We start from the raw sequence: 26,940 nt of genomic DNA on the forward strand, positions 1-26,940 counted from the left end.
ATTATAAAACCTTAAGATTATAAAGCAGACTTCAAGAATAGATGTTGAATAAAAATAATTCCATTGTTGCAACCTACCTAATTAGTAAGAATTACACTAGTTAGGGTCATTTGCAATAAGGCAAAAAAGAATGACAGCAAAAATGTAACAAACATTATACAGTTTGCCTCGTAACCGTTTTAATATTGAAGTTGCATGTTACCTATATTTGTATGTTATCTATCTACTACATTTTAAAATAACTCCATAGCACATGTCTGCTGCCTGCATCTAACAACTCATAGTCAAGACCACCTGACATTGTCTGCTTTTCAGCTCCTGTAAAACTTACATTGTCTGTCTTAAAAAGAGATTCTTTGTGCTGCATGTTGACTTTCCTGACAGCTTTTTTCAAATTGTATTCTGAAACATCTTCCTTTTTGCTACTGTCTCTAGGCATGCTGAAAAATCAACAAAATACGAAAAAAAGTCTTCAATGTGGATTGGTTTTGTTACAACTCTCCCCACTCCTGTCAGGTATTTTTGTTGAACGAGGATAAATAATAATTATGATTTAAATGCATCCCCATATTTCCCTACAAACACAAGTTCTATGATTAAAAAGAAAAAATAAATAAATAAACAATTATGCAGACTTGGTTCAAAAATCACTTACAGCTTTATGTCTCGAAACTCTTGAGTGACATCAGGAACAAAGTGGGTATGTACTCCAGTGACTTGTGCTTTTACGACTAACCCTGTGTTAAGATTACACCTGCTTAAAGACACATCAAACACATGACCCCTTTCTTTAATCTTGATTCTTTTTTATATTGTTAACCAGTTGGTTCTTTGCCCACCAAATGTGTTTTTTTTTCATTTGCTGACACAAAACTTGAGTGAAGACTAAGAATATGATATGGTATGAAACACCATGTGATGTTGTATAAGCCACATAGAGTTAAATAATAATGCAAAACATCCAACCTGGAAGTGGTTGAATGCTTTGTTTCATTATTTGTCTCGACAGGGCTTATATAACATCACATGGTGTTTAATTCAGCAAGCAGAAATAGTTTTTTTTAATAAAGGTTGTAAATGAATGTAGATGAGCAGAAAGAGGTGCGATCATAGAAGATAAAGACTTTCAAAATGTATGGACACAATAACTGTTTTTCAGTATATAAATGTTATAATAGTCGTTTCATAATCATTCTGCATTGATCCCTTATACAGTCCAATTAAATCAATAATTTATAGCAGCAGAAAATGGTTTGAATCTTTGAACATGAAACTGTCCAAAAGAATGATGACCAGTTATCAAATGTTTATTTATGAAAGTTTATTAACAATGTAAATATATGTATTTTTGAAAAATTCTTTTTAGCCTTTTAGACATATAATTATGATCCTAAATAGCATTTGTTTTTAATATGAATGTGCCTGTTGTTGAGATACATGTTCAAACAATCTACTCTGTTTTCATCTTCAAAAATGTTTTTAAGTTGTATATAGTTTTGTACTTGTATCAGAAAAGACTGTCAAAAAAGTCTTGCAAGTCTACATACGGTATATGTGCTTGGGAGTGCCATTATTGAAGAACAATTTGTTCAAAAACACTCAAATAACCTTTTTCAACCACAGGATGAGGATGTTTTTTCCTGCGTTATTCTAATCGACACACATGCTATGTACATGTACATATGTTCAGTCTCCCCCCAGAACACGAATACAACGTCACACACCCTGCAAACGGACTTTCCAAACACGTAATGGGTTATTTTCTTTGCAATCTCATTTTCCGGTCTTCCGGAATGGACTTCACCAGGTTTTGATTTGAAAGTGGCACAATATCCCTTATTTATTTTAAGCACAGGGCACAATTATTATTTAATTTTAATTTTATTTATTACTTTAAATGTGACCTGAAACATCTGATCGATGAAAATAAGCTATCTTATAAGATAAGTAGGATGTTTCCAAATTAAACAGCATGAATGAGGTGAAAGACAGATATCTGTCAAAATGAAATTGGCAGAATCTTTTGCTCTCTTGTGGTTAAATGGACCAAGAGATGTTCGAGATTTATTTGGGCTTTGGCTCCTCCACACCAGAGGAATAATTCTTACCAATACACATACAGTATGTGACCCCTAATAGTGAGCAATATGAAACATTTACATCTAGAAACTCCCCAGTAAACACTCAGGGGGGGAAAATGCTGCAATGAAGAATTTCTAAAATAAGAAACAGAAACAACAAATGCCAAATAATTTCTGAACTTGTGGAAAACGAGCAAGAAGGTGGCTGGGCGCACACTGTATTCAGCACAGACTACAGAAGTCTATAAAAAAAAAAATTCTGGATTGCATAGTGCAAAAAGTGCAAAGTGATTTAAAAACAAATGAATAGGAGCAAACGTTTCTTGTGGAGACAGTCTGACTAGCAGTAACTACTCACTCTGTAAATGCACACATGTATATACAATATGAACACACACGCACACACATACACATACACCAACACCCTGTGAGGAAACAGTCTGTCGTCTAATTTCCACTAAATGTCATGCTAAACATTATAAAAGGGATGACCCGAACATTTCCAGAGCATTCACCCTAATAATTGCTCTCTCACTCACATCTATCCAACACTCGCACCAACAGGTGAGTTCTTTTTTACTTTCCTTCTTTTAACCTTGTTGTATTAAGTAGCTACTTGTTTGTTTTCTGGAATAAATATGGATTAATATATATATATGTGTGTGTGTGTGTGTGTGTGTGTGTGTTAATATAATATGTCTTTTCAAAACTGTTTTCAAAATCTATTTAGATTTATGATTATTGAAAAGCTCACATCATTGCATAATCAAATTTAGATACATTTTGGTCAATTTTTAACACTCCAAATCTGCTTTCAGTTTGAAAGACAAGTGTTTTAATAATCATTAGATGTTTCAAAGCTAGATTATTTTGCCTTCTGATTGGTTAAAATAATCACGCACTTCTCAAACCAACCACTGAATTAATTGTTATTCATGTTACACATAAAATAGCATTGAAAATCAAGGTGATGTGACAATTTACATACTGTTTACTGACAACACTGCATTACACTGTAGTTTTTTGTTTAACCTGACAAACTAACACAGATCAGCATAGGAAAAAGAGACAAGCAACCAAATGGTGTACTTTCCTTTCCTAAAGTGCAGATGCAGATGAGGTCTGTGGATCTTACAAACTCAGTGTTTGGTTTTTCTTTCCTGTTCAGAGGCACCACAGCCATTTGCTGAGGAGAACGTATAGGAAAACGCAAAAGCTCACAGACTGAAAGTCTCAAGGAAAAGCGCGACAGACAAAGAAAAAGGTGTGGGAGGTAAAACATTCTTTCTTCTACAGAGATACAGCAGTTATGATAGTAATTCCATCATTTGTTAGCTAAACTACTGCAAATTGAATCATAGAAGGATCACCCAGCCAACAGATATAAAGGGTAAGTTACAAAACTCTAAAAATTCACTTCTTGTGTACCTGAGAGCTCTACATGAGGAGAAATGAGTAGAGATACAGCAGTTATGATAGTAATTCCATCATGTGTTAGCTAAACTACTGCAAATTAAATCATTGAAGGATCACCCAGCCAACAGATATAAAGGGTAAGTTACAAAACTCTAAAAATACACTTCTTTTGTACCTGAGAGCTCTACATGAGGAGAAATGAGTAGGTGCAACCTTTTTTTTTTAAACACAAAATTACTTTGTTTTTGTCTTTTAAAGGGCCACCTCTTTATTGTGAGTTTTTAATCAAGAAATTACGTTGTTGTGTCAGCTACTCTTAAAAGTAATTGTTCTTAAATTTTTCTGAGTTGAGCTATATGGTACTTTTAGTTCTACAGATCAGTATTTTGGTTTCTGGGATCTTTAATGCATCAGTGCATCATGGTCAGAAACAACTAGAGAACAAACAGTTTTTCGAGGAAATTGAAAATTATTTTTTAAGAGTGATTGCATTAGCTAGTTAGGATAATAAAATAATTGTATGATAGTGACTGGATAACCACATTTTATGTTGGAAAATATGTTCCAATGTGCAACTTAGATAAGAAACGATACAATTATTTTGATAAAGACTGCATTTGATAAGACAATATTTATTTTCCTGTTATGGCCAATAACAAATAAATGGCAGATACTTATTCCAAACTAAGAAATGATAAATGGCTGTATATGCATTCCTATAAAATACACTAATGTGGAGACATTCATATTGATGCTGGTTAGTCATTTTTTAAAAGCATGAAAATCTAACCCCCTTTTAAATCTAACACTTTTTAATGTGTTAACTTGCATATCTTCAGCAATTGCCACAGATCATGCAATAGATGCCACTTTAACCTCAATTAATTATTACCTACAACAACAATAAGCCAAGATGGTGGAACTGGGTGGAGCATGGTGTCCAAGTATTCAACACTATCATTTGTTTGTTTCTTGAATGTACAGTACAGTACATGCCCCAAATATATTGGTCTTTGATTCATGTGTGTTAAGAGAAAAGCAACACGCTATAGCAAGTGAGTGGGTATACAGTGGAAAAAAAGTGAGTCAGAATGAAATGGAGAGAATTTAGGCCTGCTCTCTGTTCCATATCTGTAATATTTTTTTTTTAGATTTCAGGTTTAATTCCAGGTGTCTGCTAATTTAAAGTATTTGATAGGTATTCTTTCTGAGGTTCTATTAGGTCACAACTCAGACCTAATGATTATCATTGCGACTATGAATTCCACAAAATAACATGGAAACTAAAACTGATTTTACTGAATACTAAAGTTTCTATAGTGGCATAAATGAAACTTGCTGTCAGTCCAGACTATTCTCATATCTTGAGGGAGTTTATGTCGTTGCATGGAACTGAGAGAAGGCTGTATTCAGACTGAGAGATGAATAATGAGTTTCAATGCCTTGAGTAATCCTCATCAATATCATCCTCTGGTTGAACTTTTGGCTGAACAAATTTCTGTCAATGTACATGGCACAACGGCACAACATTGCAAATGACTGGAAAGTTGCACCCTTGCATGTAGCCAATATAAACTGAACATCTAATAATTAGTCTTGATGAAGAAAGATACAGAGTTCTGAGAAGCGCAGAAAAAAAGGGTAATTAAATAACATTGCTACTTTTAGAAATGTGCTGTAATTTATATTTTTTTTAGGGGAGCGGGGGGGAGTATTTATAGCATATTTGAAAACATTTGTTACTATTCAGCACCAAAATAAGGCTCTTCTCTGATTTCCTACATCTGTATCTCCTTCTTATCAAACCAAGTTGCTTACTTGAAAAACCCCCCAGGTGAAAAAATTTGACATTTATCATACTTGATGTGGTTAATGTCAAATGTCAGAGAAATAAGCAACACCATCCACACATGACTTCTTAAACAAGTTCAGAAAACCGCAATGACAATAGTGCTCTAAAATCCAAAGATGAAGATTTTTTCTTTCTTTCTCAGAAGTTACATGTGCAAGATTATTCCTTTAAGTCCATCCAGGGTTTTAAAGGGGTCAAATAATGCCATTTTCATACAAGTTAATTTGATTCTTTAGGGTCTAAATTAAAAGTTTGTAATATACTTTAATTAAAAATTCTCATTAGTATTGTAAGAAAACACTAATTTTACCTGGTCAAAAATAGCTCTGTTTTCAGCATGCCGTTTCAGTGCATATGCCTTTAAATGATAATGAGCTTCGCTCACTCCGCCCCTCTGTTCTGCGGGAGTTTTGACCATGGTTTTGACATAATGCACGTGGAGTGTTGCCTTGACAACAGTTGAGGGTATATTTTGGAGAAAGAATGGCAGCGGGAGTCTCTGAGGACACATCTGTGCAACCGTATCAGTTTGAACCGGAGTCGCACCCGGAACAAGATGACGGCCGCAAAGAAGTTCGACAATTAAGTCTCGAACAGGACGTTTCTGAATGGTTGGTTAACATAATGTCACTTTGATCTATCTTTGTGTACTGGCAGGGTAGAGTAACTTAGTGAGATGTAACGTTACGAACGCTAACGTTAAGTTATGTGTTTACTGATGTATACGTACTCAGTTTGTAATAACACAATAACCATAACGCGTTGTTCATTATAAACGTGGGATTATGAAATATATTGAGAACGTCGTACATAGGAAACATGCCGTAATGTACCCTGAGTGTAAACCTTAGCCGCATTCATCGCGAAGCGTCCAAGCGATTTGCAAAGATTAATATAAAGGTTAATAAGATTTTACACTCACTTCTTCTGGAGGTGCAGCAGGGACACGAATAGTTGGTACCGATTCTTTTTTCAGGAGCAGCTTCTTAGCAAAACCAGCTTATACTGACCCTCGTTTATAAAGCAGTCTGGTGAGAAAAGATTTGCAAATCGCGCAAACATGAAAGCATTGACGTTGCTCGTGGGGAATATTCCCTTCGAAAACAAAACTCAGCCACTGCGTCTTCAGCGGTTCGGATTTAGAAACATAAATGACTGTGTTCGTTATTACACCCAAGAACAGAACACCACAATGGCTTAGACGCCATTCTGCTCCAGATTTCCATTACACGAGAGTAGATGTTAAAACTTCATGCTGATTTGTACTCTGCTTTCGCCAAGATAAGCAACACTAAGACGTAGCTTTACAGTAAACTATGCTTCACCCATTTACGCTTCTTTCCATATGGTGTTGTGACTCCCCTTCTGTCCGGCGTTAACGACTGCAGTGTACTTGGCGCGTCAGCACACAGGACAGCTGCAACTACAGTGTGGTCTCCCTAGTGGACCAGCACGACAACCGTCTGGATTGAGCCAAGTAGGGGACATCTCTAGGGTCTTCAAGTGGGCACCTTCCGTCCTCAGTGTTTCGTCGACTAGCCCACGACACCTCAAGAGGGCTCGACAGTGACTCTGGCGTCCCAGAGTCACCCCCTTCCGTCCCCCACTCAACTCAGCCCAGCTTACTGACCTCTACATCCCTCCTGCTGCTGAGACCTAACCACAATCTCACAATCTCTCCGCAACCCAACCATACGCGCCAACCCGTTTGACTAAGGCTGCCGAGCCCCACTGGTGCGTTAATATGCAGTTTCAGTGGCAACGGTTCCGTATGGCATACCACCTACCGCAAAACACAATATCTGCCCAACCACCCGTCATTCACGCAATATACACAGGAACGTAATGACTGTAAATACTATACAACCTATACAAATAAACCAACAGACTCTTCAAGTTTTCAAGAATTCTACGAAACCGTAGCGTGGCGGCCTGTACACAGCCAGCTAGAATCTTTCCGTCTCAACCACAGCCAGTTGCTGCTCCTTTCTGCTGCTTCAGATAAGTTCTTTACTGTGCGACGCAACTCTTGGCCACTGAATCCGACGTCTCTGAGGAACCGGGTTGTAGAGTGTGCCACAAAACCTCGACAACCCACTTCCACTGGATAAACCTGGACTCTCCATCCTCGCTGTTCTGCTTCAGTGGCCAGATGAGCATACCGCAGTTTCTTCCTCTCATATGCCTCATCTACCGCATCCTCCCATGGCACTGTTAACTCTATCAGTTGAACAATGCTTGCTGATCCAGACCACAAAACAATATCTGGTCGTAGGTTAGTGGTGGCAATCTCAGGTGGAAAAATAAGCCGTTGATCAAGATCAGCCAGCATCTTCCAGTCCCCAGCAGCTTCCAGTTGTCCTGGGCGAGAATTGGTGTTAGCACCTTTTCTTGGTGGTTGCTCGCCTGGGTGGAGGAATATTGTCTTCTGCGTGTATTGTTTTGCTAGAACAGGCGGCAACTTATTGGTCATACTACGCTTGCCTTCCAATGCTAAAGCCAAACATCGCAATACTTGGTCATGGCGCCAAGTAAACCGACCTTGGCTAAGAGCCACCTTACATCCTGTCAAAATGTGCCTTAATGTGGCAGGTGATGAACACAAAAGACAAGAGGGATCCTCTCCTACCCAGAGGTTTAGGTTCTGCGGTGATGGGAGAACATCATATGTTGACCTAATAAGGAAACTGATCCTACTCTCTTCCATTGATCAAAGGTCTTGCCAGCCCATTTTGCGTTGTTCCACACTCTCCCATCTCATCCACTCTCCCTGCTTGGCCTGGGAAATGGCCTTTATACATCTCATCCTCTACTCCTGCTTTCGCACCTCGTTGACTACCAGCTTCCTCCTTTGAGCTGGGCCTGCCTTGTGCCATTTAGGAGGAGCTAAACTGAGCCCAAAACCAACTCTTCCATGCTGTACCTGTCCCACGATATCCCACGACTCTGCTGAGGCAGCGTGGAACTCCCAACCATTTCCTGATGTATGAACTTATTAACGCTTCCAGCTTATCCACTGTTGTCAAAGAAACCTTGTACACAGTCAGTGGCCACAGCAACCTTGGCAGTAGACCAAACTGAAAGCACCAGAGGTTTAGTTTGCCTGGTAGAGCACAGCTGTTTATGCTCTTCAACCCTTCCACTGCTTGTCGTCTAACTTCTCCCACTCGAACTGTGTCCTTTAGATCCCCATCGTACCATCTCCCAAGACTCTTCACTGGCTTCTCAGAAACTGTTGGTATTGCCTCACCATTAATGAAGAATGTTTTATCTACTACCTTTCCTTTAACTATCGAGATGCTCCTTGATTTAGAGGGCTTAAATTGCATTCGTGGCCATTCAATATTATCTGTTAACTTCCCCAATAACCGATTAGTGCAGGCTACTGTTGTAGTCATGGTTGTCATGTCATCCATGTATGCTCTGATTGGTGGTAGTCGCATCCCAGAAGCCAAGCGCTCTCCTCCTACTACCCATCTTGATGCCCTAATGATTACTTCCATTGCCATGGTAAAAGCCAGTGGAGAAATGGTGCATCCTGCCATTATTCCAACCTCTAAGCATTGCCATGCGGTGCTGAATTTTGGAGTTGAGAAACTAAATTGCAAATCTCCAAAATAGGCTTTCACTAAATTTGTTATTGACATTGGTACTCTGAAAAAATCAAATGCTGCCCAAAGAAGCTCATGTGGCACTGAACCATATGCATTAGCCAAATCCAGGAATGTCACATGGAGCTCCTTCCTCTCCTTTTTAGCTGACTGAATTCGTTGCCAGATAACATTGTTGTGTTCTAAGCATCCTGAGAACCCTGGAATGCCCGCTTTTTGAACTGAAGTGTCAATGAAGCCATTCTTTAATAGGTAGGTGGACAATCTCTGGGCAATAATGCTGAAGAAAATCTTACCTTCAACGTTTAATAGTGAAATAGGACGAAACTGACTGATGCTTGTAGCATCTTTTTCTTTAGGTATAAAGACTCCACCTGCTCTGTGCCATGCTCTAGGTACAACCTGTTTTTCCCATGCCACTTTTATCAATTTCCACAGAATTCGCAGAACTCCTGAAGCACTCTTGTACACTCTGTACGGAACTCCATTAGGCCCTGGAGATGATGAAGCCCTTGCCTTTCTCACAGCCTGCTCTACCTCTTTCCACTTAGGTGCACAGACCTCCATTTGGTATTCTGGTGGGTTGATAGGTGGTATGTCTGATGGAATTGACATAGGCTCATGCCTTTTTGCATCTGTATGCGTTTCCTCCAAATATCTCTCTAGCTCAACCCTAGATGCTTTTAAAGTGCCATTCTTCTCCCTGGTGAATAACTTCTTTACGAATTTGAATGGGTCTTTATAGAAATTAGCCCTCGCACGTTCCTTCTTTTTGTAGCGTTTCCGTAGACGCTCAGCTCTGCGTACTGTTGCCAGCTTATCTTTTATGGCCCTTTGTAAGAGATTGAGTCCCTCCTTCTGACTTTGTTCTGCTCTTTTCCATTGCTTCCTCAGCTGTCTCCTTTCTCTAACTAACCCTTCAATTTTCTGCTGCCGTCTAGACATTCCAGGAGTAGTCTGTACTTTTTCCTTCCTTTTTTCCACACCAAACCTCTCACTTCCATATGCGTAAATGATGTCCCCAAATTTATCCAGCTTCTTTTCAACTGTACCAGTTAATCTTTCCAATGCAAAGCATAGATCTGTGTTTACCGTGTCCCATGCAGTTTTCTCACAAGCTCTTGGCCATCTAACTCCAGGCCTATGCCCGTTGAGGTTCTTTTCTCTCTTATGCTGTTTAGTCTGACCGGGTTCACAAGTATGAATATGTTCATCACTAACTGTGCAAGCCCTCCTCTCCTCTATGACAGGGGCGCTGATATCCTGCGAGCTGTGGTTTGCTTCCTGTTGCTGGATTTCATTCGACTGACTTGACTGACTTCGTAAGAAGTACTGATCAATGCGAGGCCCTTGTCCCTTCTCCCTCAAGCATTTCATTTTCCCTTGATGAACCTTCAAACCCCTGACCGTTGTCGCCTTGCTCCAGCCACAGACACAAACTTGGAGTTCAATGACTTTACTAACTGCAGATCTTGGACTAGTCTTACTCTCCATACTCATATCCGTTTCCATTCCTAAGTCATTAACCATGTTGTCCAACATTGAGTCATCTTCCGCCCCCGCTCTCGCAGACTCTAGGGGTATTTTTCTCTTTAATTTCTCAGAAGCCTTGGGCGGGTGTTTCCAGCATCCTGTAAACACGGAGCTGGATACTGCCGACAAGGGTAGCTAACCCTTACCAGCCCCATTGGGGTCTCTTTACAACAATGGCGGACTATGATGACAGCTCGCATATCAACAATGGCGGACTATGATGACAGCTCGCTCAGGGCGAGGATGTGTTGAAACACTCGCACAAAATGCTCCGAACAAACATATAATCCTCCGACGTGATCCGGGACGTCATTGCAATAATCCATCCACTTGTTTCTGATGCTGGGATCCTTCTGAAGTCTATACAGAGATGCAAATGAGCTGTTTAAACTAGGGATGTGCACGAATATTCGAATTTTCGATCTGTAATTATCATTCGAAAAATAAAATACTATTCGAATTTTACTACATTGCTTTGCTGGCCGTAAATGCAGTGAATCCATGATAAATCCCAAGCACTAACTCGCAGTTATAATTAAATGCACTGGGTGGCGCTGTGGAGTGTGTTAACAAGTTGTGTGTATTTGATCACATAATGTTGTTGTCGTCTGCCTCGCGAAGTTTGGAATTACTTGAAAATGATCTTACTAAATGGAATTACTTTTGATCGAATTAATTAATTAATCTGAGTTATAATATCATCAACACAATGAGAAATCACATGAAATCCAAACAGTCGAATGAGGAAAGATAGCTGTCCATCACTGCATTCACGACTGCAGGTAAGCGCAGCTGGACCCCGCGTGATCCGAAATGATAACTTATCTTATAGCAAAATGATTTTGAGACATATACTTCCTTTAGGTTTCGTTGAGGGAGACAGGTTTAAGAACAGAAAACGCAAAGTGCTGTTAGAAACTTAGAACACCGTTATCTTTGTGTCTCTAAAGCGTCTGTCAGCAAAGCGCCTTTTCTCCCTCGAGCATAAATTGCTGGCGGCGCCCCTGCATGTGGATATTGTTTTTCTCAATAAAAACGTGAAACAATATAAACACGATAATCATATGCTGACTCGTGTGTGTGTGTGTGTGTCTGTGTCTGTGTACGTTCTGTACGATATCTGGCGCAATCTGCTTTATTAGGCGTTTTTTTCCCGTTTGCGCTGCTTAAGCATGCTTTTATTAATGCTTTTGTTTTTTATATTTTTTGTTTACACATAGGCCTACTGTTTAATGTTTTCAACTAAAAGAAAACTTTAACATATATTGTAAGCTTGTTGTGTATATTGCCTAATTTTAAGTTTGTTCAGAAATGGTGACAAAAACGTGAAAAAAAAAAATTAACTTAAAAAATAACGTCTTTTCATTAAACGTCATTTAAATAAACGAATATTCGAATATTTTTCGATTTTTATGAGCCCAAATATTCGAATGCAATATTTTTGAAAAATGCCCATCCCTAGTTTAAACTGGACACGTCAACACGAATGTTCTTTCACTTTTCCATTTGTCCTGTTGTCGACAGATTCCAGTGCGTGGAGTATGTCAGAAACTGAACGCACATCTGTGTACTATATCCAGTGTAGACAGCGTCAGTGATTATAATGGGTTCTAACTGCTTGATGCCACGTGACACTCACATCGGTGTAGGCAAATGTCATCCGTTAAGCGACTGAATGCCAGTGAGCGGAGCCTTAGGTGCGTTGGTGTATAACTATTCGTCGATGTCTTGATCTGGAGGCAGTCATATGCAAATGTATTTGCGCGTGTGACGTCACAAATTTCACAATATCCAAACTAGATGTTTTTGGAGCTTGGTCAAATAAATGCTTTGTTTAAAATGAGGAGGAAATTTTAATCTATGCATGTTTTAATGGTACAAAGACCTCTTATATGTCAAAAAACAAGGCAAATTTAAATTATCATGTCATGACCCCTTTAAAATAAGAAGGGCCCACCACTGCTTTTCCTGACCTCTTGGTTCCTGCTTTAGGGAAACTGTAGTTTGTGTTCAGAGAACCTGCACAGTGAAACAAGAGAAAGAAAAACAACCTCCATTTCATTTAGCAGTTTTGAATTCAAATGAGTTTAGTTCTACTATATTTGGAAACAAAGCAAAAGGTACATGTATTTGCACAGGAAATACTTTGTGCTAGTACTTGGAGGGCTGATTAATTTCACTTTCAGTCCTTAGTAGTACGTTAAAGTTAATGAACTGTAAGCTCTTGCAGTTAAGTATAACTTCCTATTTATTTCTATATAGGAATGCTTCAAAATGGTCCTGGAACATACAGAGGTGAAGAAAACCGAAGCATTCACCAACATCAGTACCAAGAGGAAGACTATCCCACCTTTTCCAGCATACAGATGAAGCCCAGAGCAAGCAGATCACCTCTTAGCTCAGCTAAACTAATGGCTACCAAGGTAACAGACTGGAAACTGCCATATTTATATTTAGAAATTAAAGGAATATTAATAATGTTAATTTAAGTTCTTCCACTAAAAAAGAGTCCTCAAACATAGTTAGACAACTTTAGAAATTCACAGCTCAAGTAACATCATACTGAAGAATGTATAAGTGCTATATCACAAAATGCCTGTGTAAATTTAAAAAGGCATTCCGCAAACTTTAAAATTTTATCTTTTTGTGATTGTGATTTCAAAGGTATCTGTTGCTATGGAGAGTGATCTCAGAGGTGCTGGCTCATCTCACATTCAAAATTCCACTCTACAGCAGCAGGTACAGCCCAATCATAAAAGGTTTCACTTCCATAGCAACACCTTTCCCAAAAACTAAAGGATTATTGGTGCAGTAAGCAATTTCTGAGAAACACCAAACAAACACACCCCACCTGTCATTGCTCCACCCACCAAAATGCACGAACATGCAATGCAAGAGTAGATGTCTCATTATCATAGCTGAGGAATAGCTGAATAAATAAAGTGAAGATGACAAACAACAAGGAAGAACAAAAAAATTTAACAAATAGTATACAAGAGTATATAAAAGCAAGAGTTTGTTGTTAGTCCCGACAGAACACCAGCTCCAGACAAACAATGACACTAAAATCTCCTGTTACTAAAGCTAACATTACAACATCAGCATCTTTTGGTTCTGTGAAACATAGCAAAATATTACTCACGTACAGTATGGAGCAGAAACAACGCAACTTTGGCGTTGAGTTTTCAGGTCTTTCCACTTGGGTCACCTCTTTGGCACTGGAAAGCTTTTTTAATATTTACGCGGGTCCTGAAGCTCATGACCCTTCTTTTCCCGATGATATTCCTCTGACCTTTACTCATTTGTAATGTCTATCAGCCATGGCTCTTTCTACAGTCTTTCTTCAAATCTCCCTCTTGCTAACTCTCTCTCCTCCCCCATCATGAGTGGACACGCCCCCTATTGCTGAATTGCTACAAGTGTGTTGTGGTGCTCGGTATGATCCACTTTCAACAGCTTTTCTTAGAAATCACTTACTGTACATTTAAAAGGAATTGAATAGAATTACATTTTAAAAACTGAAACATGTAGCATTGGGTAGTATAAAAATGATGCATGATGAGTTTCTGTTGTCTTTATCTAGAGTGCCAGTGAAAATACAAGCAAGTATTTTAGACAGCACAGACCATCAGTATTACGCAAAGGCAACCAGCCTTTCCCACAAGGTACTGGTACTGTAGACTCTATCAAAACTGAAAAATATAAAACAATTTTTCTCTAAAACTAACCTTTTCATAATGCTACACAGGATGTGGTGTTCATGACTGGGCTGTGGACACTGTGTGTAAGACAGAACCTGACAGCAACATGACAGACCCGGTCCCACTTTACACCAGCCAATCTGAAAACAGACTCAGTGCCTCTGTGTCAAGTCCTCAGCCTGGAAGCCCAGAAAATTCTGGGAAGTGAGTATCTGGTTTGAGTAAACAAACACACAAACAAGAAATTAAAAATACATAATGTCCACATTTGTGCTAAACGAAGCATTTTTTTTATATATCTCTAGGCATCCATTCAGTGTTCCTGGCAGTTTTCTGTGTGTTAAAGGACAATGCAGATGGCCGGGGTGCTCAAAGAGCAGGGAAGTGTTCAAAGAATATGGACATTTCTTAAGGTGAGACAAAACAATTTAAATTAACCCTTTTAAACCAGCAAGCTGTATTAATTTTACCGTAAACTCTTCAACCGTTTGCACCATCAAAACCATTCAAATTGCCCCTGACAGTAGACAATATGCGCTTTTCGGCAATATACGGCTTATTACGGTAATGCTTTCCGTCACCAAATGACAGCAGCTTTCTGGCAGTAGTGGCAGAGCGAGACACCCCTCGCTGCAGCCTGTAGCACGATGACGTAGCTGGGTGGTCCAATACGTATTGGATGGAGGTGTGTTTTGCTGACGTCATATACGCATGCGCAGTGTCGATCTCTGGATTTTAATTCGCATGCGCTGGTTTTAAGTGACATATATGCTCAATATTGTACTGATATGATGTTCTAACCTGTGTAGTATAGTACTGCTAAATAGTAATTATTGATAAATAAGTAATTATTTACATAAATGGGATGCTTATCCGAGTTTCACACATAGGCTATGCAAAATAGTTAATTTTACAACATTTTAAATCACATGATTTTAAACCTAAATTTGATAGATTAATAGCATGTCCTCAGCACCGCAAGTTTTTTTTTTTTTTTTTTTAAAGCCATTTTATTTTATTCAGGTCACATTTGCTGTTGAGTGGAAGCAAAAATGAATCAAGTAGCCAAATTGTCTTTGTAATTTTAAAGGTACAATACAATAAAGTCTGTAAACATTTTAAGATACCAGTACACATTTAAGGGAAAATGCAAAAATAATAACAGCATCAAGAAAATAAATCTTGTCAGATGTAAAAAAAAAAAGAAAGAAAAAAAACAGTGCTTGATATTTTGCCTGGTAAGAGTTTCTTCTTTAATGGCTATAGCCTACTCATTTTTCCACAGTTCAGTGTCTGCAATACATATGGTAGGCTATAGAAGCTTGTTTTCGCCACAGAGTGAGAAATAAAAAAGGTAACTTTATCTCACTACTCTGACTTTTTATCTCAGAATTGAAGTCGCAATTGCAGGTTATAACGTCAGAATTGCGTGATATAAAGTCGCAATTGCGTGTTAAGTCAGAATTATGAGATATAAACTCGCAATTGCGAGGCTTCTTGAAATTCTGGCTTTATAATAACCTACGCAAATTGGAGATATAGGCTAAAGTCAGAATTGCATGATATAAAGTCGCAATTGTGTGTTATAAAGTCAGAATTGTGAGAGAACTATTCTGAGGTAAAATTTGACTTTATAACTCGCAATTGCGAGTTTATATCTCACAATTCTAAGAAAATATGTCCGAATTGATAGATATAAAATCTTAATTATGTGTTATAAATTCAGAATTGCGAGAAAAAAGTCAGAATTTCGACTTTATAATACCAATTGGGAGATATAAAGTCAGAATTGCATGATAAGTCGCAATTGCGTGTTATAGCCAGTCAGAATTGTGAGATATTAAACTATTCTGAGGTTAAAAAAATAAGTCATTTTTTCCCTTAGAATTTGACTTTATAATTCGCAATTGCGAGTTTATGTCACAATTATGAGAAAAAAATTCAGAATTGGGAGACGTAAACTCCCAATTATGTAGGCCTATTATAAATTCAGAATTCTGACTTTATAGAGGGAATGCATTAACGTCACTTCCCCGCCGGAACACGCCCCCCTCAGCGGGACTGAGTGGCAGAAGAGCTGCTGCGTGACTGGAGTTAATAGGGGAAACTGCGTTAACGCGAGTAAAACAAACTATTATCAGTTTAAACTAAAAGTTGGACTCGATATAGTGTTCCTTACAACTTATCAAAGATCCAGTGATCCATGGATATTGACATGCAGCCAGGAATCGTGTTTCCTGACATTTATATGTGCCTGATTTCGACGCCGGGGAAATAAATGAAGACAATTTGCCTGTAAACGTTTTATATAAATACAATATAGATAGGTCTAAATCCGAGTGATCACTTACATTAATGTTATACTGTATATCATCATATCGTCCAGCCCTAAAACTTGTATAGTTGGAGTAGGTGTAGAGAGAGTAGAGAGTTGGTGAACGATCGCACGTGCTTTGATCTTCCAAGAAGAATAAAGTAACGTTAAGTTAAATATAAATGGTCACTTGAGTATGGAAGCTCTTTTCCGCCACAGAATAAAACATTTAAAAATATATAATTGCGACTTTTTCCTCACAATTGCGAGTTTATTTAACTTACTTTATTCTTCTTGGAAGATCAAAGCACGTGCGATCGTTCACCAACTCTCTACTCTCTCTACACCTACTCTAACTATAGAATCAATTCTTAATGCGCATATGAACGCCATCAGCGTTTATCACAGGTTCTTAAACATTATTTAAGAACCGCTATAAAGCCAAAACAATCTCATTTACCTTAAATTATATGTTTATCTCTGCTTTGAAACAATCTACATGGTTAAAAGCATAGACAGTATAAGAAGTGGACAGAGCCATCTCATTGGAACTCAGTTGAGACAGTTGAAGCCCATTTTTAGCGATTTTTGAGCACTTCCGTTCCTGACGCGCAGACTCAAACCGACTCAAACTAATGCCGAGTTCAGACTGCACGATTTTAGCCCCGATTTTGGCTCGCCGACAGGTTTTGAGAAATCGCCGACAAATGTCCGAAATCACAGGCAAATCGGTGCTCGTTCACGCGAATGACAATCACGCAGTGTGAATGAGCAAAGACGCGATCTGAGAGAATCGCCGACAAGTCGCCGACGCCCGTGAGATATTTGGCATGCTAAATATCTGGACCTGTCGGCGATTCACAATCCTGCTGTGTGAATGTGTTCTGACTGAAAACTACATCGGCGATGACCTAATATTGGGAGTTATAGACCAGAATATCAGTATTTTAATAGATAGGCCTATATTAACAATTATATCAAACAGAAACAAAGCACAAACGTTTGCATGACCAGCAACAACAGCAGGACATTTGCAAAATTATTTATTTACCCCCAACTCTCTTTGCAAAACACAGTCCTTGCTCCCCTCGTCTTCCCAACCATTTCCTGCATAAACTGTTTTTTTCTTTTCTTTTTCATTTTCGCTACAAATCAGTGCACATACAATTTGTAGGCTATCATTTTTAATAACAAATTCAGTGTCGCGCGAGAACTCCGGTCTCACGCACGCGTGACCTTCCGTTATTTCCTATCACTTCTCGCGTTTGTTTGGTTGTGAAACGTAGTTTGCGGACCAGGCAGAAGTTGTCGGCTTTTTTTTCTTTTGTAAAGTCATGCAGTGTGAAACCTCCTGTCGCCGATCCATCGTGCAGTGTGAACACAGCAGCAACTGAATGTTACCCCAGATAGTCATGCAGTGTGAAAACAACAGTGACCCGATTATTTTGAAAATCGTGCAGTCTGAACTCGGCATAAGCTTGATGACGTGAGCAACCTGTCTGACAGACGTTAATCTTCTAGTAGCTGTGCGTGAAAATTGCCAACGTTAATCTTGCAGAGACGGGGAACTTGAGCAAAGAGTTCTTTGGCGTGAGTGAGCAGGAGTAAGTATTCCGTTGCTTTTATGGACTCATTATCTGTGGGCTTCTCCCTTGACGGGACGTCCCCCCGATTGCCTGCGAGCTTCTCCTCCTGTCTGTACGGTAATTTCTGTACAGCGCGACAGAGAGTCGAGTGGTTATGACGCAATCGTTAGCCTATTTTTACTAAATCTGTTTCTACGGGGCCATAGTGTAACATAGAAGGTAATGGAGCCCTTTATACATTGTCGTGTTTCTTTAGAAATAAATAATGGACAAATGGAGTCTTTAAACGCCTCAGATGTAAAGTTATTCGCTGTCAAAGTGACGCAAAAATGAATGGGAGTCAATGGAAATGCTAACGCAAGTGAAGTTCTGCTACAACATGGCGGCACCCGGCCGGCTTCAACTTCCGGTCGATGGATTACCCCCTTGGGTTAAAAGCGCTATAAATGAAGTTGACTTGACTTGACTAGTGCGCATGCGTATATGACGTCAGCAAAACACACCTCCATCCAATACGTATTGGACCATCCAGCTACGTCATCGTGCTACAGGCTGCAGCGGGGACCTCTTGGGCAGAGCGGGAACTGGGAAGGAAGGATTTGAACAGAGAGATACGAAGCGCGGCACGTTAGAGTGTTTTGGATTTCATAAAATAATAAAAGAAACGAACAAATACATGGCGAAAGAAGTAGTAGACAGCAGAAGAAGGGATTGGGATGATTTTTTATGAAACTTGGGAGGCGGATGACCGTTACTCTTTCACGTATCTTAGCATGTGGTGTGTATGTGTGCTTGCCTATATAATGTATGCAAGCATTTGTATGTGTGTGCGTGTATGAAAAAAAAGTGTCCTAAATGAAAACTGTGCAACCCAATGTCACAATAAAAGACTATATATGTATTATAGTTAATTTTTCAACTTTAAAGTAGGGCTGTGCAATTGAATCCCAACGATCACCAAAATAGTACAATCGAGTAAGAACGATTATTTTGCCATGTTCTGTTTTGCAAGAACACTCTTATATTTTGTCTTGTGTTCTGAATGACACGAGCACATCTGCCCCCCACGAAGCCATAAACTCTCTCAGCCTATACAGCAGAGGTGGGTAGAGTATCCAAAAACTGTACTCAAGTAAAAGTACAAGTACTTATAGAAATATTTACTCAAAGTAAAAGTAAAAGTAATAATCTTAAAAGTTACTTGAGTAAGAGTAAAAAAGTATCCAATGAAAAAACTACTCAAGTAGTTAGTTACTAGTTACTTTACACATAGGCCTATATATATATACTGTATATGTAACATGATATTATTTAGATTTTTTTTTTTTCATTTAAATGACTATTATTATCATAATTAGATAAGCTATCTTTGCAACAAAAACAGAAGAGACAAACATTATTTCTGTATATCTATAGCCTGAAAACCATTGGCTGTCCTTTGGTTTGTATAATAGTATAGTAACTTATACAACTACATTTGGATTATTAGGCAATGTCGGAATAAAGTGACTCTATGGAGTTTTGCATTCAAGGGATGGGAACCATTGACAGATTAGAAAGTGTTAAAACTCTGCACATGTGCTCGCAGTCATGTCATGCCCAACATAAACAACGATCAAATGCACGGATCTTCTTCTGTCTGTTCTCCAAAATGTATTTAAATGTAGGCTATATTTATGAAAGCATCTTTAAACTGGTTAACTGTGTCTAATAAGGCAGGCAAAGGCATTCGTTTTCAAGTCGAGTTCGCACGCCACTGCGCAATACACACTCATTGTGTGTGTACACACATTCATAAACTGGACGATGATAGCTTATTTAATGTATAAAGTAATGTATATGTCCAAAAAAAGGGTAATGCCATACTTTGTAGTAGTGCTATATGGCGCAATAATCTGTTTGGTTGTAAAATGTATTACCTTGTCCTGAATGAAATCGAATGTATCGTCGTGTGGAATCATTCATTCACAGACAGCTTACGAAGTAACATACGAAGATGTTCAAGTTCAACTAATAAAGATCTTCATCGCTGGCAAAAAATATGATGCATTTGCAGATTTACTTTCTAGACTGTACTGTAGACTGTGGACCGCCACTTAATACAACGCTCTTGATGTTCTTAAATCTTCCTGTTACGACTCCGAGACGATTCAGTGCGTGAGGAAACTGAACAGATCATTCCAACTGATTCGCGAACCGATTTAGACAGATCTGCCCAACTTGTTTGATGAAGTCTTTGAACAGAATCGACTCAAAAGAGTGATTCATTTGTGAATTGAGCATCGCTCATGCCCAGAAAAAAGAGAGAGCGCGCGCTTAGAATAAACTACGCTTTTAACAACATATTGCATTAAAATAAAGTAACGAGAGGAACGTCGCCAAACGTAACGAAGTAAAAGTACAGTTTTTTCATTAGAAATCTACTCGAGTTAAAGTAAAAGTACCCACAATTAAATCTACTCTTAAAAGTACAAATTTTCCAAAAAAATACTCAAGTAAATGTAACGAAGTAAATGTACTTCGTTACTACCCACCTCTGCTATACAGTCATAAATTGCTAGCACAATAAACTTCACAATAACAATAGGCTTATTTACCGTAATAGACTGGAGTGAGACTGTAGCGCCTCAGTTCCAGCAAACGGCAGCGCGAGCGCTTATGACCTGATCATCTGTTCCGCTTTACAGCTCGAAACAAATTGAGAATGAACACAGGGCTCGACATTAACACTTATCTGCTTGTCCGGGAAAAGTGTTTTTTTTTTTTTTTAAGTTTCAAGTGAAAGAGTTTTACTTGCCCGACCGATCGAAACGAGAGAATGATTCTGATACAGTCAGTGTAAACAGCGATTGGTAATGGATAAGTTAGTGTATTTCTGGAAGCTGCGCTGCCTGTCTATTTGTGAGAGAGACATTAGTGGAGAAATCTAAACAAATGAGCGTAACAGCACACAAAAAACTTACAGAAGAAATACTGAGGTAAAAATGTTGAGTTTTTTTATTTAATATATGATAAAGTTAAGTAACATAACACGACTAAGGGCTGCTCTAGAACATATAACGTTAACGTTAGCTATATCACGATTGCAAATGTTAGGCCTACATTTAATTTATAGTTTAATAAACAAGTAGCCTAGTTAATATGTAGTCACTTACAATTTAGACGCAATATTGACTGGTTTTGTTCTATTTAACCGACGAATATAGTTACAAAAGAAAAGCAGTACTAAGCGCTGTGTTTTGTTATTGAATGATTCAGTATTTTGAACGAATCGTTTTAATGAATGACTCAATGATTCATTTATTAAGACTGTCACTGACCGCCACCTATTGGTTTATTGTTTAAAGGCATCATTGATTTAATTTTTAATTTTTAATTTTATTATTTGTTTAAACATTAATCTCATAAAATTATTTATTACAGTTGTAATTTTTTTGCAGTGTACATTAATTAATTTGATTGATAACAGCCCTTTTTAATAAAACTGAATTTGACCAAATGTTAGAATTTGACATGAAAGATAACGCATATATTTAGTAAGGTTTAAAAAATTGTCCTTTATAAAGGTAAATAACGCCCTGGTGTAAAAATCACAAATACGCAGATTTAAGTATGTAAAAGATGATGAGAATATTGCTTCAAAATAAATTATATTTACTTATGACAGACACCATTTAAAAAGTAATTTTGTCATTAAAAATGTATTATAACATTATTATAAAAACTTCCTTATGTGTGATTTAAATGGAATAAGTGAAATAAATCATTTTTAACCTTTAATATTAGAATGATGTACTGGGGTTCCTTATGGTTTACTTTACAGCATTAGTTGAGAGATATTTTTTCTTGTTATGTACTGTACCTGATAGGCCTTAAATTAATCAATATGGAATCAAATTGTGTTAATATTTTTTTTTTACTTGAAGCAAATGTCTTGAAGCAAAATGTTTTCTTGTCAGAATGCACCAGAATGCTTCATTTAAATGTTAAAATCATAAAAATGTCTCATGGGGGATGATGCCTCAGACCCCCCTACAACAAATTACTTCGTAAACATGTCACCTTTTTCACCACTTGTGAGTTTGCAGGTCTGTTTAATAGTTCAAAGAGTACAATACATGTTCAAATTTCGAATTTTTTTAAGAATTGTTGAAATGTGTCTTTTTAATAAATGCAACAAGTTCCCAAAGTCATGTGAAATAATTGTGTTACATAATCGTGATTTCAATACTGACCAAAAAAATCGTGATTATGATTTTCTCTATAATCGAGCAGCCCTACTTTAAAGTGTTAGTTTCTTTCGTTCGTGATTTGTCTGTTTTTTTTTCTAAATAAAAATCAGTAAATTTATTCTCGCTTTTTTATTTTTGTCTATTTAAATTCTATTTACAAACTCACCACACACAGTAATGTTCAATAACTGTAATTTGTTGAAAGCTATTTTTTTTCTGAAAAAGATGACACCTTGCACATGAAGATACCACATTGTTTTAGAATTTTAGAGTCAAAAAATCTAAATATGTGAAAAACACCTATTTTAGCTTCAGGTTCTAAAGGGTTAACTATATAATTTAATAAATAATTCCAACAATACCCGATATCTGTACATCTTTATGTGTTTTTCATAATCTAGACACCTTTCTACTGACCATGCTCCTGGGGACAGAAGTGTAACCCAGCTGAGGGTGCAGAAAGACAAAGTACAATACATGGAGAATCAGGTATATAACCCCAGTACTCAAAAACATGATCACCATACTGAAAATGGCTTGTTCTACATTTAACCAGCTTGCGTGGGAAACACAGAACCCATTGATTATGTATCACATTGGCTAATGGTACATAAATGCAGAGTGAAAATAAAGAACATGGTGGTCAGGAGGTTATAAGAAGAACTGGATGATAAATGGATGCTTGCTTATGACACTGTGTTATATTTACTTTGTAAATGTTACTGTTAGTTGACAGCAGAGAGACAGAAACTGCAGGCCATGCAGCTACACCTGTTTGATGTCAAATCTACCTCTGAGGTAAGCGCTTATGTTAAATTATATTTAAAATATATCATATAGCTGTTTGCATTGCAAATAACAATATATATACACACACATAATAACAAAATTATTAACCAAGCCAGATGACTAAAAAAATAGGTACACCATTGCTTGTTGAGAATAATTAGCAGCCACGTGCTGGTAATTACATACACTTGATAAATGATTATCAGGGAGTGGTTAATTCTCTATAAAGAAAAAATAATCTGCTCACAAAGTTCAGAAATGTGATTGCTACTGCTCATTCTGTCTGGGTAAAGTTATAGATTGTTATTACATTTTAAGATGTGCTGTGTCATTTACTACGGTAAGGATATGTATTGCTCTGAGAAAAGCTTAATCAGTTGATCTACAGACATATGTTAAAGATTGAACTAATATAATGCCATAGAAAGGAAGCCAGGCAAAAAATGGTAAGGTCTGGAAAGTATGGACCAAATTTTGTCGCCACTAACGTTTTCTACCAGATAACGATTCGACCATCAACAAGCGTGTTGATGAAGGGATCTCTTGATTTGTAACTGGTTTATGGATTTTTCTTCACACCAGTGTATTCTTGAGACAAATGTAAGGCCATCTGTCTGCCAGCTAAATCTGAGCTGAAATTGGGTCACACCAGACAACAATGATCCTCAGCCAATCTACAGTAGTGGTCCTGGAGTACCCCAATACTGCACATTTTGTATGTCTGTCTTATCAGCCATTTGAGGTCTTAGAGTCTTTATGAGTTGAATAAGGAAGAGTGAGTTTGATTAGGAAGACATCATTATGTGCAGTGCTGGGGGCATTCCAGGACTGGGGTTAGGAACCACTGAGCTACAAAACTGAAAAAGGGAGCGTTAGAAAAGCCAAGCCAAAACCATGTGTGAGCGGCACGTAAACTTATGCCATTAATCGATTTGTGCCATAATGACAGCAGGGTCTGTTTATGTTCTGTTTGTCATTTGAGTTTTATTGGTTTTTTTTTACCTACTTGTAGGACCTGATGAAGGCCAGATGTTTTATGCCCAAAATTATGTATTGATGTAATTTTATCCTTCTGATCTCAGGGTGGTAACGGTGTGGAGAAGCCGGGACATCTGTCAGGACTCCTGCAACCTGGAGTATGTCAGAACACAAATGGTCTCTATGACAGTGAGAGAGTGGCAGCTGATGCGTTAACACAAGGATACTGGCAGATCTCTACCTCACAAGTTATACCAGGTCATTCAGCACTGTTGTTCTATACATATTTTCAAACACTGATTCAGAAACTGATCATGTGTATATTCAATTTAAAACATTATCCACACACAACACAACACCATATGATGTTTTTCTTTTTCTGTCCACAGGGATTATTCCCAGTTTTGAGTATTATAAGTTAACAAACATGAGGCCACCATTCACCTACGCCTCCATGATACGATGGGTAAGCACTGCTGAATTAAATATCCTGTAGGCCTATATTACCTTTTCATTTCCTGTCAGTCACATTAAAGATGTCTTGTATGCCAGGCAATCCTGGAGTCCCCAGAGAAGCAGCTTACTCTAAATGAAATCTATCACTGGTTTACCCGCATGTTCTTCTACTTCCGTCACAATACCGCCACATGGAAGGTATGAGATGCGGTATTTGTACAGCACACTTATTATATTTGTCATTCCATGACTCACTGCCCACAAACAAGCCAATCCTGAAAGCCACATCCTCTCGTTTACATACCATAAAACTTTCACTACTTGCACCTCAATGACAAAGTGATGACATGGCTGTGAAATCACAGAATAAGTAATTCTTTTACTACTTTGTGTGTGTAGAATGCTGTTCGGCATAACCTCAGTCTTCATAAGTGCTTTGTGCGCGTTGAAGGAAGGAAAGGTTCTGTTTGGACTGTAGATGAAGAGGAATTTCTCAGGAGAAAAGGACAAAAGTTACACAGGTAAACTGTACTTGCTGCGTTGTAAGGATGACGGTTTAATTTTGTATAAATTCTTACAAGTTTTTTACTGTTTGTGGATCGCTGCAGTGTTTACCCGTTCATTAACTAGACTGTGGCGGCCCACCACAGATTCATTATGAACCAAAAATATATTTAAACTTCTCATAACATAAAAGGTCTTTAATGTTGTTTTGCGCCATTGCTTATGCAAAGTATATGTCAAACGATCTAAAATCAAAAGCACAATATGGATAAATCCAATTCCAATATGGATCAAATCACAAAAGGCTGTGACTTAAGTCTGTTGCGCTGCGTGTTTTTAAGCGAAGCTCGCACTTTGTTCACGTGGTCAGCTCGTGATCTGATGTTTCCTGCAAGTGGTGCTCACTGCAGAGCCAAATGAGTTGACCTTGACCGAGTTTAGCTCAACCTCTGTGGATCTAATGGGCGGAGGGATACAGTTAGGGTGTGGTTAGACCTTCTAGCTCCACCCATTACACCCAAATTACATCCAGAGAGGGGGAGCTGGAGTTCACGCTCTCCAGTGAGCAGCCTCTCGTTTTTTTGCGTCTCAGAACGGCTAGATTCACAGTGAATGAATGCAGTAAACTCCATTCTGCATGTGAGTTTAGCATGCATTTGGGACTGCAACATGCACCAATTGTGCTTTTTTACATTTGGATAATTTCCAACATTTTTATGGGCAGATGATTACAGCATTTCACTAGATTTGTAATGAGATGTGTTTGTAAACCTGTTTTCAGAGAAACTGGCTGCAGTTTTCCACCAAAATAAAAGCCCGGCTGCAATTTTCCACCAAAATAAAAGCCCAGCTGCAATTTTCCACCAAAATAAAAGCCCAACTGCAGTTTTCCATCAAAACAGGAAATTAGGACAAAAGTCCTTTAATACCCTACTGTAAAGTAAAATAATATGATTGTGAAATATTTATTTATTTTACAGTGCATTTGTTTTACAATATATGGCTATTATTGTCATCGGTATAATAACAATATATTATTATTATTATCTTTTATATTCTAATTGTTTGGCTTCCTAAAACAACAGTGTGAATGTAATGTAGACTGAGCCACTTTATCACAACTAAAAGAAGGTTGAGTCCCCTTTAAAGTTCAGGTACAATTAATTGACTTTTCTTTTTCTTTGTTCAGTTTGCACACTGAACATGGGTTGGAGAATTTAATTTTGAACTCGCAGTGCACCAGATTGATGACTTTAACTTTAAAAATGTACGCAATTTGAATGCCCCTAGACCGCCCAAGGTCCTCCCACCAGTCTCAAAAAATCATGTGGAGAAACACAGAGTTGGTTGTATGTATAAATATAAGTATAAAAAAAGATGACAGTAAAGATAAAAAAAACACTACCTTGGGCTCTTTGGATGGATCTAATAAAGTGGCTTTATTGTTGGAGCTGGGAGACACCACAGCCTCATGGACTAATAAAGGCATGCTGTTTAGTTCTGAATCATAAGAGATTGATTGATACAGCACTTTTTCCTCTAGGGACCAGGATATGGCCTGGATGGCACCTTTTCACCTGTTTCCCCTGACTCCACAAGGTGAAACTTACCAGATGTCAGGACCAAATGGACACTGATTAAGAGATTGCAACAACATTTAATCACTAACAAGATTTACACTTTTATGTTGTGATATAAATTACAGACATGGTGGTTTTAAACGTATAGCTGGCAGTCTTTTTCAGACCTTTTTTTTCCTTTTTTGTGTAATGAATTCTTTAAGAATCAATATAAATGTAACTTCAGCCAAAGATAAAGTTAAGAAATGGTAGTTCAGCAAATTTTCATTATCCTTCTCACATTTAGGCCTAAATGTAATAAAAATTC

General features: G+C 38.0%; 2 protein-coding genes across 3 annotated transcripts in view; one reads left to right on the forward strand and one right to left on the reverse strand.

The window, feature by feature from the left end:
* The window catches only part of tmem9 (transmembrane protein 9), a 196,674-nt gene that overhangs the window by 34,437 nt on the left and 135,297 nt on the right, over nt 1-26,940 (reverse strand). The gene's annotated exons all lie outside the window — the stretch shown is intronic.
* Nucleotides 417-26,733, forward strand: foxp3a (forkhead box P3a). Of its 2 annotated transcripts, none has more exons than XM_056260922.1 (14): nt 417-516; nt 3,250-3,354; nt 12,756-12,916; nt 13,158-13,232; nt 14,077-14,158; nt 14,242-14,398; nt 14,500-14,607; nt 22,728-22,815; nt 23,056-23,124; nt 24,198-24,351; nt 24,483-24,559; nt 24,646-24,747; nt 24,949-25,070; nt 26,597-26,733. In XM_056260922.1, exons 3-14 carry the CDS (start codon nt 12,758-12,760, stop codon nt 26,688-26,690), a joined length of 1,287 nt encoding a protein of 428 aa, XP_056116897.1. In that variant the 5' UTR covers nt 417-516; nt 3,250-3,354; nt 12,756-12,757; the 3' UTR covers nt 26,691-26,733. The 2 variants fall into 2 exon arrangements, with proteins under 2 accessions (XP_056116897.1, XP_056116898.1); XM_056260923.1 differs by lacking the exon at nt 417-516 and adding an exon at nt 2,554-2,645 and having other exon boundaries at nt 3,250-3,345.

Source organism: Rhinichthys klamathensis, unplaced genomic scaffold, assembly GCF_029890125.1.
Source record: "Rhinichthys klamathensis goyatoka isolate OS25496 unplaced genomic scaffold, OSU_Roscu_1.1 h1tg000180l_1, whole genome shotgun sequence".
Classification (NCBI taxonomy): Eukaryota; Metazoa; Chordata; class Actinopteri; order Cypriniformes; family Leuciscidae; genus Rhinichthys; species Rhinichthys klamathensis.